This window comes from Mangifera indica, chromosome 2 (genome assembly GCF_011075055.1).
Source record: "Mangifera indica cultivar Alphonso chromosome 2, CATAS_Mindica_2.1, whole genome shotgun sequence".
NCBI classification, from domain to species: Eukaryota; Viridiplantae; Streptophyta; class Magnoliopsida; order Sapindales; family Anacardiaceae; genus Mangifera; species Mangifera indica.
In genome coordinates, this window is record NC_058138.1 from 16138573 (window position 1) to 16151327 (window position 12755).

At 33.3% G+C, this 12755-nt stretch overlaps 2 protein-coding genes and 1 long non-coding RNA gene across 5 annotated transcripts; all 3 read left to right on the top strand.

Moving 5' to 3' along the window:
• Positions 1–1013: 1013 nt before the first annotated feature.
• LOC123209421 (expansin-A10-like) lies at positions 1014–2487 on the top strand. Its single transcript, XM_044627482.1, has 3 exons — positions 1014–1249; positions 1336–1645; positions 1755–2487. Exons 1-3 carry the CDS (start codon positions 1123–1125, stop codon positions 2056–2058), a joined length of 741 nt encoding a protein of 246 aa, XP_044483417.1. The 5' UTR covers positions 1014–1122; the 3' UTR covers positions 2059–2487.
• A 980-nt stretch (positions 2488–3467) lies between these two features.
• On the top strand, positions 3468–6329 carry LOC123198782. Of its 3 annotated transcripts, none has more exons than XM_044613557.1 (9): positions 3468–3625; positions 3728–3850; positions 3947–4040; positions 4136–4195; positions 4370–4432; positions 4526–4726; positions 4847–4958; positions 5038–5255; positions 6049–6329. In XM_044613557.1, exons 2-9 carry the CDS (start codon positions 3735–3737, stop codon positions 6139–6141), a joined length of 957 nt encoding a protein of 318 aa, XP_044469492.1. In that variant the 5' UTR covers positions 3468–3625; positions 3728–3734; the 3' UTR covers positions 6142–6329. The 3 variants fall into 3 exon arrangements, with proteins under 3 accessions (XP_044469492.1, XP_044469498.1, XP_044469501.1); XM_044613563.1 differs by having other exon boundaries at positions 3490–3625; positions 3713–3850; XM_044613566.1 differs by having other exon boundaries at positions 3522–3625; positions 3703–3850.
• A 2148-nt stretch (positions 6330–8477) lies between these two features.
• LOC123208432 lies at positions 8478–11369 on the top strand. Its single transcript, XR_006500792.1, has 3 exons — positions 8478–9291; positions 9400–9482; positions 9562–11369. It is a non-coding gene; the product is annotated as an uncharacterized LOC123208432 (long non-coding RNA).
• The last annotated feature ends 1386 nt before the right edge of the window (positions 11370–12755 follow it).

Below are 12755 nucleotides of genomic sequence, written 5' to 3' on the forward strand. Positions count from 1 at the left end.
GATAAAACTATATAATATAAATATATGATATGATATGAGATTTTGACAGTAGTGGAGTCAAAAGTAAGAGGTGGATTCCCAACAGGAATGGCCAAAGCATATTTTTTAAAGCTTCCTAGAATATTAGGCTGCATGCTGATGAGTCAAAATGAAGAACTCTCCAACCCCATGTGCCCCTTTTTTTAAATTAAGAAAATGGTGAACCTATAATTTGGTCAAATATTTTATAGAAGGCTTCAAATTAAAGATAAAACTATTGACTATGGAGATTCTTTTACTAGTATGGCTACAAAAAGCAGAGGACATCAGTTTACTTTGCTAATAGCTAAAGCGTGGTGCTAAAAGGGCTTAGAATTTCTATCTTTTCCTCTTGGAAGGAATATCATAACTGTAAGAATAAATGACCAAAAAGATTTGCCATTCTGCCAGTGGAATTAGTGGTGTCCACTTCCTGTTGTATTTGGACTGCAAATGAAAAAGTTCATTATGTTCTGTGAATTTTCTGTTAATCTTTACAACGATTAACTACTGAAAGAAGTGAATCTTATAGCATGAGAACAATAATCAATTAATGAAGAATGTGATGTGATTAGGAGAGGAAAACAACGCAAATTTAACTGGCAAGAGGGATTTTATTTGGTAGTAGATTAGAATAATAAACAATCCACATAATTTTATTGTATGAAAGCCACTCAACCAGTACCATTTTCAGTGTCAAGAAGAGAACATCACCCACTCCCTCATCAAAATTTCAGCTCCACTTGACCACCATTTATGCACATTCCCAAGGTATCTTGGTATTTAAAACAGAGGTAAAAAATCCACTTAACTGCACTACTAGGCAAATTGCTTTTTTTTCAAAAGAAATGTAAGTGGAGAGTTTCTTAACTATTTTTAACGGTTTCAGTTTCAGGTAGTTGCAGTCTTGCAGATACCCTTATTTAAAAATTTCTGATTTCTAGTATTTTAGCCATAATAATATTTTTCACATATATCCTCCCACTTCTCTAGCTTCCTCATCTATATATACAATTGAATCCCCTCACTTTCTTCTCAGACTGTCCTCCTCCTTTCTTTAATTGTGTTAACTGGGCACATTCTCAATTTTTCTTTGGTTAAGAAATGGAAGTTCTTGGATGTGTCATAGTAACTTTGCTCACAACACTAAAAGCAGTTGAGGGCTATGGCAGTGGGTGGACTGATGCTCATGCTACCTTCTATGGAGGCAGTGATGCATCTGGAACAATGGGTTAGTTTGCTACTTTGTTTTTTCTCTTTTTTCTTCTTTCGTGTTTAGGCATGTTTTGTTGCATACTCAAATGTTTTGTTATGCAGGTGGGGCTTGTGGATATGGAAACCTTTACAGCCAGGGCTATGGGACAAACACAGCTGCACTAAGTACTGCTTTATTCAACAGTGGATTTAGATGTGGATCTTGCTATGAGATTAAATGTGCAAATACCAAATGGTGCTTACCAGGGTCCATTATTGTCACTGCAACCAACTTCTGCCCACCAAACTTTGCTCTCCCTAATAACAATGGAGGCTGGTGTAACCCTCCCCTTCAACACTTCGATCTTTCACAGCCCATCTTTCAACGCATTGCACAGTACAAAGCTGGCATAGTCCCAGTTCAGTACAGGAGGTAAGCCCAAATACCATTTTATCAAACAGTTTAGTTTACTAGCTTAATGTCTCACTTTATGGAGGAAAATCATTAATTCTGTTTTTCTTTTGCTGATGTTGTGTTGAAGGGTTGCCTGCATGAAGACTGGAGGAATCAGATTCACAATTAATGGACACTCATACTTCAATCTGGTGCTGATAACCAATGTAGGCGGTGCAGGCGATGTCGTAGCTGTGTCAATAAAAGGCTCAAAAACTGGCTGGCAATGCATGTCCAGGAACTGGGGTCAGAACTGGCAGAGCAACTCTTACTTCAATGGCCAAGCCCTCTCGTTCAAGGTCACAACAAGTGATGGCCGCACGGTCACCTCCAACAATGTGGCTCCATCCAACTGGAACTTTGGCCAAACCTACAGTGGAGGCCAGTTCTAATTTTCCCAACACAAATCTAACCATAATCACACCTCCAATATGATCCCATAACCTCTAACTTCAGCAGGATTTTCTTTTTCTCTAATTATATATCTATGAGTGTATCATGGTGGGCTGCTTTAAAAATAGCACCCCCATGTGGGATTTTTGCCTGACTGCAATCTTTAAGTTAGGCCTTTTTTCCCCCTGTAAACTGAGGCAATCTGCAAACAGCAGAAATCCTCAAACTATGTATAATTTGTTTTTGTGATGTATTTTGGCTGAGGTGAAAAAGGCATTTCACCCGCTTAAGGTCAGTTGGTTTTGTTATCCAATGCTTTTGGTTTTCACCTGTTCAGTGCCAGAGGTTTTTTCTGCCATGGCAAATTAACATGTTACTGTAAAAGGCTTGTTGTCTAAATAATACTTGGAGTGTTGTTGATGGAACAAGTTTCAGTTTCAGTGTTTCTCTATTCCCAGTTTTATTTTCAGTTTAAGTTTCAGAATTACTTCCCATATACCATAAATAAGCACCTAGAAGCACTTCCCCAAAGCACTTTTCATCAATTAAGTTGCTCTGAAAATTTTGAATAATGCCAACCCATTTGGCATCATCATATTGGAGTCGGGATAGTGTTAAATAATGTAATAACCAAAATCAGAATTCTTATTGAGGGGAGGTTTTGCTCAGGGTAGCTATAACTGAGCATATGCGTTAATTATAAATATTTGTGACACCAATGTATTGGTAAATGTAACTTTGAACAAGGGAAGTTTCAAACAAATTTGAGGTTGAATTTTGATGACCATGAAAATGGTGATCTATTGTGCACGATCTTCAATATCCAACTTTTTCAAGTTTTTTATTCATATTAGTAAAAACGAGAGAATATTAGAATTATATATATATATATATATATATATATATATATATATATATATAATTTATTTTAAAAAAGATATTGTCTTCAAAGAAATATTGTGATGGTTAAATCACCTATAAATATGTATATTAAAAATTTAATTTTTGGCAATATATATTATATTATATTATAAGAGATATTTTTTAAAAAATAAAATAATAAAAAATAAAAAATATATTATTATTTTGTAAAATATCATAAATACTTTTAAAAAAATAAAATTTCTCATATATATTCATACTATTTCATTGTTTTCTTTAAAAAATATGTATATATTTTATCAATAATATGTATTGTATTAATTTAATTTATTATATTATTTTTTATTTATATTATATCATATTATATATTATAAAATATTGATAAAGGACGCCCTTAATACTTAGAAGATGAATCCAACGAATCCAACCTAATATCTAACATTAGGCATAGTTGGACAAAAATTGGGCCTGAGTGTGGTAGGAGTTGGGTTTGTCCATGGATCTACCTGCCCATTAAGTGGGCTTTGCTTTGCCCGAAATTCTACTCTAACACAGCCGTTTATTTGGAAACAAATTAAAACTGGACGGAAGGCAATTTTGCGTGGCTCCTTGCAGAATTTCGAATAGGGGATTACTCGCTCCATCAATCGGACAAGATCTGTTCTTCAGCTCTTTGGAATTTTGGTTAGTTTATCTCCGTTTTAGATTACTGTTGATTTGATCATCGTATTTCTCTGCTTTCTCAATTTAATTAAGCACAGTAACAATCAGTCGCGTGAATTGAAGGTTGAAGATGAAGAAGAGTTACTTTCTCGTAGCGTTTTTGTCGTTATTTGAATTTCTAGATGTTTATATTTTGGCTTCCCCCTCAACTGCCCCCGCCTTTCTCTGGTTTCCTCATCACAATCAGTAAGCTTCTGCCTTTTTTAAAAAAAAAAAAAAAAATCTTTATTGTTATTATTTTGAATTCTGGTATTTTCATTTAATGGATATATTGTTTCACAGGTTGCAATCTGGTAATGTTTTGAATTATCAAACAATATCTCCAAAGGATCTGGCAAAGTCTGTTTTTTCTCAAGGGGGCTGGTCTGATTTACTGGTATTCTTTTTGTTATTATCATCTTTTGATAATTTCCTTCTGATTATTTTCTTTTTAATTTTAATAAAAAAGTTTAACTTTTGTTACTTTTTCAGTGCTCAGGGCAGCAGTCTCCCCAATCTGTTGATGTGGCCCTTGTTTTTGTTGGCAGAAAAGTAAGCTTCTGGTTCTTATTATTAAAAATTTATGCTTAACATTTTTAGCCCTAACCATAACAGTCTGAACTCAGTCCCCTAAGTTGTTGAATCATTTCCATTTAATGCATTGCAATCTTTTTGCTACTTTCATATGTTTAGGTTACTGATAATGTCTGTTTTTGTTATCTATAGTTAGAATCTTCTCATGTTGCTGGGAACAAACCTGCTGACTCAGCTCTGGTAGACTTGCTCAAGGTAACTAGAGTTCTGCCACATTGTCTTAGATGAATTTCACGGGTTTAATATCATCATTTGGGATTTTTAATCCAATCAAAATTTCGGCAATAGGTCTCTTTTACAAGGTCCAATTTTTCCATGGCATTCCCATATGTTGCTGCACCAGGGGAGGAAACAATGGAGAGTGTTTTGGCTTCAGAGTTTATGGAAGCTTGTGGGGATAATCTGAGAATTAACAATGTTGCATTTTCGGAGTCCTGCTCTGTAGAGGGTGGAAATTTTCAGAAGCTTGCAGACTTGCACTCAGTTCAGGCAAGTTAGCTTTTACAACGTTATATACCTCATTATTGAAATTTTTGCTAAATGTACAATTCCTATTGCATTTCATTCTTTTTTATTGATATTTAACAAAATTTTCCCAATAATGAATAGGATTATCTGCTTTCAAGAATGGAGAAGAAAACAGAGGGCAAGGCTGATTTGGTTGTCTTCTGCTATGATGGCACCGAGTCTATGAATCAACTTGACCAACCACGTCCTGAAAGTATGTTAAGTTCATTTAAATAATTTCAGGAGGATGTATCATTTATGTCGTCTGATTCAGTTTATTAATATGTATACAGGTGAGGTTATCTCGGGGCTTATTAATTCTGTGGAGCAGTTGGGGGCAGAATACACAGTTCTTTATGTATCTGATCCTGTTAGGTCTATTCAAAATCCTACTTATCGGGAGTTAGAAAGGTTTCTTGCTGATGGTGCTGGAGGAAATGGATCAGCAAATTCCACTGGGTGTGATCAAGTTTGCAAGTTTAAATCATCACTTCTGGAGGGAATTCTAGTAGTAAGTTGTTGCCTCTTTCGTACTTATGTCTGCAACTTAAACAGCTATGTTTTGGCTTTTCTGCATAGATACTGAGAGCTTATTTCTTACTCTCCTTTGATATTTAGCTAATCTGAGAAGATCTGCTCCTTAAATAGTCTTTTTTGCTTTCATATTAAAGAGTTATTCAAAGCAGCCTATCTAGTATCCTGGTGGAAATTTTTTTTTTTTCTTGGGTGTGTCTGAATAGGGCTGGAATCCTTGGGCCAAGACACCATTCTCATCTCTTTATCTTACTTTGACCTTTGGAAAGGTCATAACTGCCACCACGAGCTAATTTGATGTCTCTTGTATGATTGATGATGTGCTCATTTGAATAGGAAGATATTTAGCTACTTGTAGGAAGGACAGTAAGTGTTATTAAGATTGAACAACAGTGGTTAGTTAAATTGTGAATAGTTTGTTTGTGTCTTGAATGCCACTGATGAAGCCTTTTAGTATGAACCTAATTTCCTATTTATAATTATTTAAAATTAGTTGAGGTGCATGATATTACTGTTAGTATCCCACTTGACCTTTCTATGAAACTAGTGAGAGTAGGTATATCTTGTCATGTTTTTATATTCTCATAATGTAGGACTGATGTTTGATGTAGGGTTCTTTTCTTGGTTGGGGGTTGAATATTTTCGAATTAATGGGTGTGATCATACTGTTTATGATGTATTAATTTTGCTGTGCACTGATCATGTTGCTACTTGCTATCGTACATTTTTACATTTATAGGATCCTGATACACTCTTTGCTTGAATTTCAGGCGATTGTTCTGCTTTTAATTTTAATATCAGGCCTTTGCTGTATGATGGGCATTGACACTCCAACAAGATTTGAGGCACCCCATGAATCTTAATTGATTGTTTGTACAAGATAATAGCTTAATGTTATGGGTTGCTAGGACTGGGAAAATGTATTGGTCATTTGTTACATTCAATGGCCGTATTGGTATTATAATTGATTTCACTCCAATGACCTACTGGTTTCTGGCTGCGTGTAAGTCATATTTTTTTCTTTTTTGTGGAAATAAATTATTCAATGCCATTCTGGTAGTGATGCAGAAATGCTAAATTATTTCCGTCACTAAGCTTTTAGTGTTTTTTTTTTTTTAACTTTTTTGAATAAGTTCTTTGGCTTTATGGAGTTAATTTTTTTAACTGTGCACTTGTGGATGATTTCTCTGTTATTAACCTGTGCAGTTTTGGTTCTAGTGTTTGTATTGGTAAAGATCTAATTTCGAATTGAGGACCCATGATGTTGGAACTGCAATGCAACAATTCTTAAAATTTTGATACTTTCTTTGCTGACTAAACTCCTTATTCCATCTGCATCCCTGCTTACCATCATAATGTCTTCAATCATGCTCTTGTTCTGTAACACTTGAGTTGTGATGCATAAATGAATCATTTGATCTTGAAAGCAAAGGGAGAGCATGGTTTTAGTTTTTACAAGACTACAATATTGGTTTTTGAATGTAATGTGTGAAGTAGTGCTAAGACAATTACCAAAACGACCTTAAGAGTTTAGCAAAACTAATGGAGTATTAGAACTTTTAAAAGAATGTCTAAGTTTGAGCGTTTATCATGCTTGTAAAACTTTAACTTACCTGGGGCAATGATTGTGAATCTATTGTAAGGCATTTGTATTATTTATTCATAAATGTTCAAATTTTTTTCATACTATATGCTTTTCATATTTTCTTTTTATGGGAGAGTTGCTTATTTGTTTCCTCATAATTTCCATATTGCATGGAAATGAGAAAGGTTCATTTGTCTGCTTGAAAGTGGGATGTTGAAGTATCTCTATATATAACTATTCTTCTCCATTTTCAATTTTTAGTTTATATAACTTTTGACCTTTCTGATCAAACAAGTGAGGAATTAAAAATGCAATGAATATGCCTAACCTTCTGTAGTCAAGATATTAGCACTTCAAACCTATGAGAGCTTAGCGGAATGGTCAGGCTTTTGGGTTTTAAGATCTTAATAAGGTTAGAGGGTACTTGCATAGCCAAAGGTCATTGTTTACAAGATCTGGGTTAGAGTCTTGTATTGCTAAAAGTCATTATTTCCCATTTGCTAAACATCTGGTAGCTTGAGTGATTAAAAAAAAAATTTTAAGCATGAAAGTAAGTGTTTAAATCCTCTCAATTTACTTGGTACTTGGTTGTGGGGGCCAAGGAGGATTTCTAAATTATTGAAAAAATGAAAGCTAAGTGCCCTCCACATAAAGTAAGTGAATTTTGAAGCTTGAACTGTCTAAATTGATTTTTTCTGTGATTGTCAACTTTGGTATGTGACCTTTAATGTGATGTTGCTTTCTTTAGCTTTTCACTTTTGCCGCTTTTACAGCCCTCTCTCTCTGCTTGATATCACAGAGCCCTTGTGAGTTGTGACCACCCACTTTTGGGATAAGGGGCAACTCGTTTATGTAAATCTGAAACCCACTTAAATTCTTTGGCTATATTCAACTGACCATATATACAAAATGCATGTGCCAAAGAGAGAGAGACAGAAATCTAGAAATGAAAATGAGAGAATAAACAGAAGGAATCCTATATCTGTTTTTGAAGTGAGTGTTTTAAAAATTAGCAAAGAAGCAATACAGGAACACAGCAGGCATTGGTGCTTGAGTCCTCTCACTTTCCAAGATTTAAACATTCACCGCATGTTTCCTAGCTATTCCGCACCCAGATCTCTGATATATATTTTTATAAATTTCTAACATTTGGGTGGAAATTATATGAATAAATAAAATAAGAAAGTGACCCTTTTTCTTATTTATATATATATCAAACTGTCAGTGTATATAAGATTCCCTTATTCCTCCTCACAATCAATATTTCTTTATGTTTGATGTCGTTTTGTATAGCTTTTGTTCATGCAGACAAGCCCTTTCGGGTTGCTGTAGAGATGGTAGCTATCTATAAGGTACTGCACGTGAATTTTATTTGTACTACCATATCACAATTGAAAGTTGAATCCACTATCTGTCTTTGTCTTTTCTTCCTTTCTTTCAGTCTAGGGAATGCTGTAAGCTGTAACAAGACTAATAAGTTTGTCACTAATTGAAAATTTTCATCTCTCCCCCATTATTGAAACTTCCCAAATCTGCTTGCGTCATTTTTTAAAATATTTTTTTTTTGTGCTTAAATATGACCTGGACAATTGCTGCTGCATGAGAGTTAGATTAAAAAGTTATTCTTCAACACATACAGATGTTCATCTCCTCATGATTTTCAAAGTTTTAACCATCTGAAGAGGACAGAAAAGGGAAATGGGATGTGGAAGAACCTTACTCCAATCCCCTCTCTTCATTTTTGTATATATTATTTTGGTACAGATCCTTTGTGGAGTTTTCAATATTTGCTAAACCAATTTCCTTTTTAATTCATCCCTTGCATTCTGTATATTTTATATGTATAACAATCATGGAGGTCTCCCTTTTTGAGCAAACAATGCTATCACCACTGGAATAATACCCTTTTTATTTGAATCTCTAGCCTATGTAAATTTGCTTGTGGAGGACATATTGGATCCTACTGGTGCTCTTAGAGTTATGTTCTTTTTATCAAAGGCCTTGCCTGCAGGCATAGAAAGTATTGTGCAGCCAAGGATGACTTGCCAACAAAACGTTTTCTGAGGTGTTTTCTGTTAAAAAGATTCACAGAGATGAAGTTGGCAAGTTGTTCTTGGCTACATATTCTTTCTACCCTGTATGTGAGGCCTCAGATGACTTATATTATTCGTTAATGAGCTTCTGCAACAAATTAGAAAGGTGAGACTAATTTAGAATGCTATGCTTTAGCTTCTAATAATGGTTTTCGGTATTTTATTATATACTAAATTAATAAACTTTCTTCTGCATCGATCATATATATATACCAAGTAATTAACAATTAAAGATCAGTTATTAAAAAACATGTGCAGGCTTTGTTGCAGAGATCTTTCATCATTGCATACTAGCCATACATAGTGCTAGTCAGTCTGATTCTGAGTTAATTAATGTAATGCTTTCATTATAAAGTCAATCTAAATTATGAATTAATGTATATATACAGATTCATCTGTGTAGTCAATTAAAGGTTTTTGTATTTTTGTTATCAAACTCTCAGTCAGCAGCATCTGAAAGTTTTCAATGTTCAGAATTGGTGCAACATCAAGCCTAACTCACTGCAGACTTCAGGATTTGCATCAGGTTCAATTCTTTATTATTAGTCATGACTTTACTATTAATTTCTTGGTTAACTAACTTCTAGTACTAAAAAATGTTTTAGGGAATCCTGAGCTGGTGATTTCCCCTTTGGCCAAAGTGAGATGAGACTTTTAGGTGAAGTTGAATTTGTCAATCATCATCCAGGAATCCAACTTTTAGATTCACATTTATAACTTCTTTTATTCATCACAAGTAGCTTGAGGGGCATCAAACAAAGAAATGAAAAAGGAAAAATCATCAAGACACTGTTTCAGGAAATAAGGTGACATAGAGTACCATAGTTTGTCTGTATATTTCTAGGTTTTGATAGGGAAATTTTATTATTGTGTGCTTTTAATAAACACGAGATATTGTTGCTTTATATTTAGAGATGGACAAAAAATTAGAATTGGTTTGATTTTTTTGGTATATAAACACAATCAATCAGAATAGCAGAAACAAATTTAACCTTAAAAAAGAGCCCTCAGATGAGTGAATATTAGCATATTAGAACGAGAGAATTTTTAAAGCCTGCTTATAGAATTGCATGTTGATTCGAGTGTTACTTGGAATAATGCATAAGTTGGCTGGTCGGTTTAGCGAAATTTGGTTGGGTCCATAAGTTGGGTGGTGAAGCCTTTAAGGGCTGATTTGCATGGCTCAATCCTGGCTTATGATAGGCTAAAGTTCTTGGCATCATAGCTTTAAAACAAAACCTAGATGTGGGATATGCATTTAACTTCTAATTTAGGTGGTTGCAGCTGGAGTTGTCTTCATCAGGTGTTAGTCAAGAATTCACACTATTACTCAAAATTATCTATGGATAGATTTATATGTGTTAAAAAAAAAATTTGATACATAATAGGACATATGAGTGTGTGCTTTTCCATCTCCATAAGTTAATTAAAATTAGTTAAGTAGATAGTTAATAATGGTTTATATGAGTGTGTTTTTCTTTGGTTTGAGATACAATCATACAAATAATTAATATTTTTATTTTGAAAGGTTAATAATGGTTTAACCTTAAAAAAGAGTCCTCGGATGAGTGAATATTAACATATTAGAACAAGAGAATTTTTAAAGCCCGCTTATAGAATTGCATGTTGATTCGAGGGTTACTTGGAATAATGCATAAGTTGGCTGGTGGGTTTTAGAGAAATTTGGTTGGGCCAATAAGTTGGGTGGTGAAGCCTTTAAGGGCTGTTTTGCATGGCTCAATCCTGGCTTATGATAGGCTAAAGTTCTTGGCATCATAGCTCTAAAACAAAACCTAGATGTGGGATATGCATTTAACTTCTAATTTAGGTGGTTGCAGCTGGAGTTTTCTTCATCAGGTGTCAGTCAAGAATTCACACTATTACTCAAAATTATCTATGGATAGATTTATATGTGTTAAAAAAAAAAATTGATACATAATAGGACATATGAGTGTGTGCTTTTCCATCTCCATAAGTTAATTAAAATTAGTTAAGTAGATAGTTAATAATGGTTTATATGAGTGTGTTTTTCTTTGGTTCGAGATACAATCATATAAATAATTAATGTGTTTATTTTGAAACAGTTGAAGTTGGTAAATAGAATACCATTGTTGGATTTTAAAGGTGCTAAGAGAAAACCTTTCTGTATAATCTTCTGTGTATACAAATAAACCTTGTAAATTATCGTTTGAATATCATCATTTTCTTGACGAAATGAGAAGGTATATTACAATACAAAATTGTACTATAATACAACTGATCTCTTTCAATTTTTATTAGGTTTTATGGAGTGGAACTAAAAAATAAAGTAAGGTGTCACAACAAAGTAAAACCTTAAATTATCCGGTGTAGTGATTGAAAGTTCAGTTATTATGTTACGAAATTTATTTATTCAATGAAGTCGGACAGAGTTTTCCAATAAAAAAAAAAATATTATAGTTAAGTAATTATAGACCATTATAAAGAAGAGAAAAATCATTTTCTTTCACTTAGAGAATAGATCCATGTATTGTCTATTTATTTGTTGATTAAATATATCTATTCAACAAAGGAAATTTCATTTTTCAATTTTCTTTTTGTGAGATACAATAAAATAATTTATATCGATTTTATTTAGAAAATATTAAAAATCTCAATAATTATTAAAAACTTCCTAAAAGATATTAAAAACTCCATTATAAAATGATTTATTATTTTCTGAAAAAAGCAAATGCTTTTTATTTTAAGTGATCTTGCAGAATACTTTATATAATAAAGTGAGCCTAAAAATGAAGTGAATATTAATATAATATGCTATGTCGAAAGTTGTAACATAAATTTATTTGATAGGTCTATTTTTACATCCAAATTAAAAATGTAACCAACTATTTTGCGTATGTGAACAGGGAGGGACTGTTTGGTGAGGTAGCCTCAAGTTAATAAGAATCATTAATTGTTGTAATTAGACAAGCTAATTCTATCTTAAGAATTCATTAATAACTGTGATATATGAACAGCTAGCCTTTTGCTCTTACCTTCATGGAGAAAATGATTGAAATAATGCAATGCTTGTTTCCCTTCACAAAGCAAAATATGATAATAATTATCTTTATATTTTGTCAAGAAGCTCACTGCATTCATTCCTTTAATGATTATTTGTATGTTACGTACATGATGCTTTCACATGAAGTTTTCAGAGATTTCTTATTGAAGAAATGGGGTTTTCAGATTGTTTCAGGCTTTGTGTTTTTATGTTGAGTTGAACCCATAAATTCTTTCTTTCTTCTACATATTTAGAGCCATATCTGGAAGTTCAACTGCCATATCCCTCGCTTTGGTTCTTCCTTTCTTTACACCTGAATATTTTTAATATTGTTTCTCTTCAAATGAGGCATTCTTATTCATGAAGTTTTTGACTGACATAATCAAATATGGATCTATCTGACCATGTCTGGCTTCTTTCCGTGATCATACATTCAGCCTTCCACGAGTGTTAAACTCTTGCTTTCAAGATTAAACTTTTAACTTTAACTGATGCAGTGGTTATAGGAGCAGCAGTCTAGCTAAGTAAAGTTGAGGAAGCTTGATCGAAAATCAAAGTGAAACTTTCAGCTGGGAATTCTCTGGAAACCTAGAAAAGGCACATTTAACTTCTAAATATGTTGGAGATAAAATAAAAAACCTGCCATCTGAAAAATCATCTGTTGATATAGAAGCAAAATCCTTAGAGACGGGAATTTTTTAGATAGAGTAGATGTAGCAGGAAACGCTGTTTCAAAACTAGAAGGTAGATAATACTTATGAATATCTGTAAGTATCT

Excerpts from the sequence above, each read along its gene's own strand:
- LOC123198782 (XM_044613557.1), top strand. The coding sequence starts at position 3,735 with ATGAAGAAGAGTTACTTTCTCGTAGCGTTTTTGTCGTTATTTGAATTT. Across the intron at positions 4,196-4,369 it reads TTGTTTTTGTTGGCAGAAAA|TTAGAATCTTCTCATGTTGC; the intron begins GTAAGCTTCTGG and ends TGTTATCTATAG. Across the intron at positions 4,433-4,525 it reads CTCTGGTAGACTTGCTCAAG|GTCTCTTTTACAAGGTCCAA; the intron begins GTAACTAGAGTT and ends TTTCGGCAATAG.
- LOC123209421 (XM_044627482.1), top strand. The coding sequence starts at position 1,123 with ATGGAAGTTCTTGGATGTGTCATAGTAACTTTGCTCACAACACTAAAA. Across the intron at positions 1,250-1,335 it reads TGATGCATCTGGAACAATGG|GTGGGGCTTGTGGATATGGA; the intron begins GTTAGTTTGCTA and ends TTTGTTATGCAG. Across the intron at positions 1,646-1,754 it reads GTCCCAGTTCAGTACAGGAG|GGTTGCCTGCATGAAGACTG; the intron begins GTAAGCCCAAAT and ends GTTGTGTTGAAG.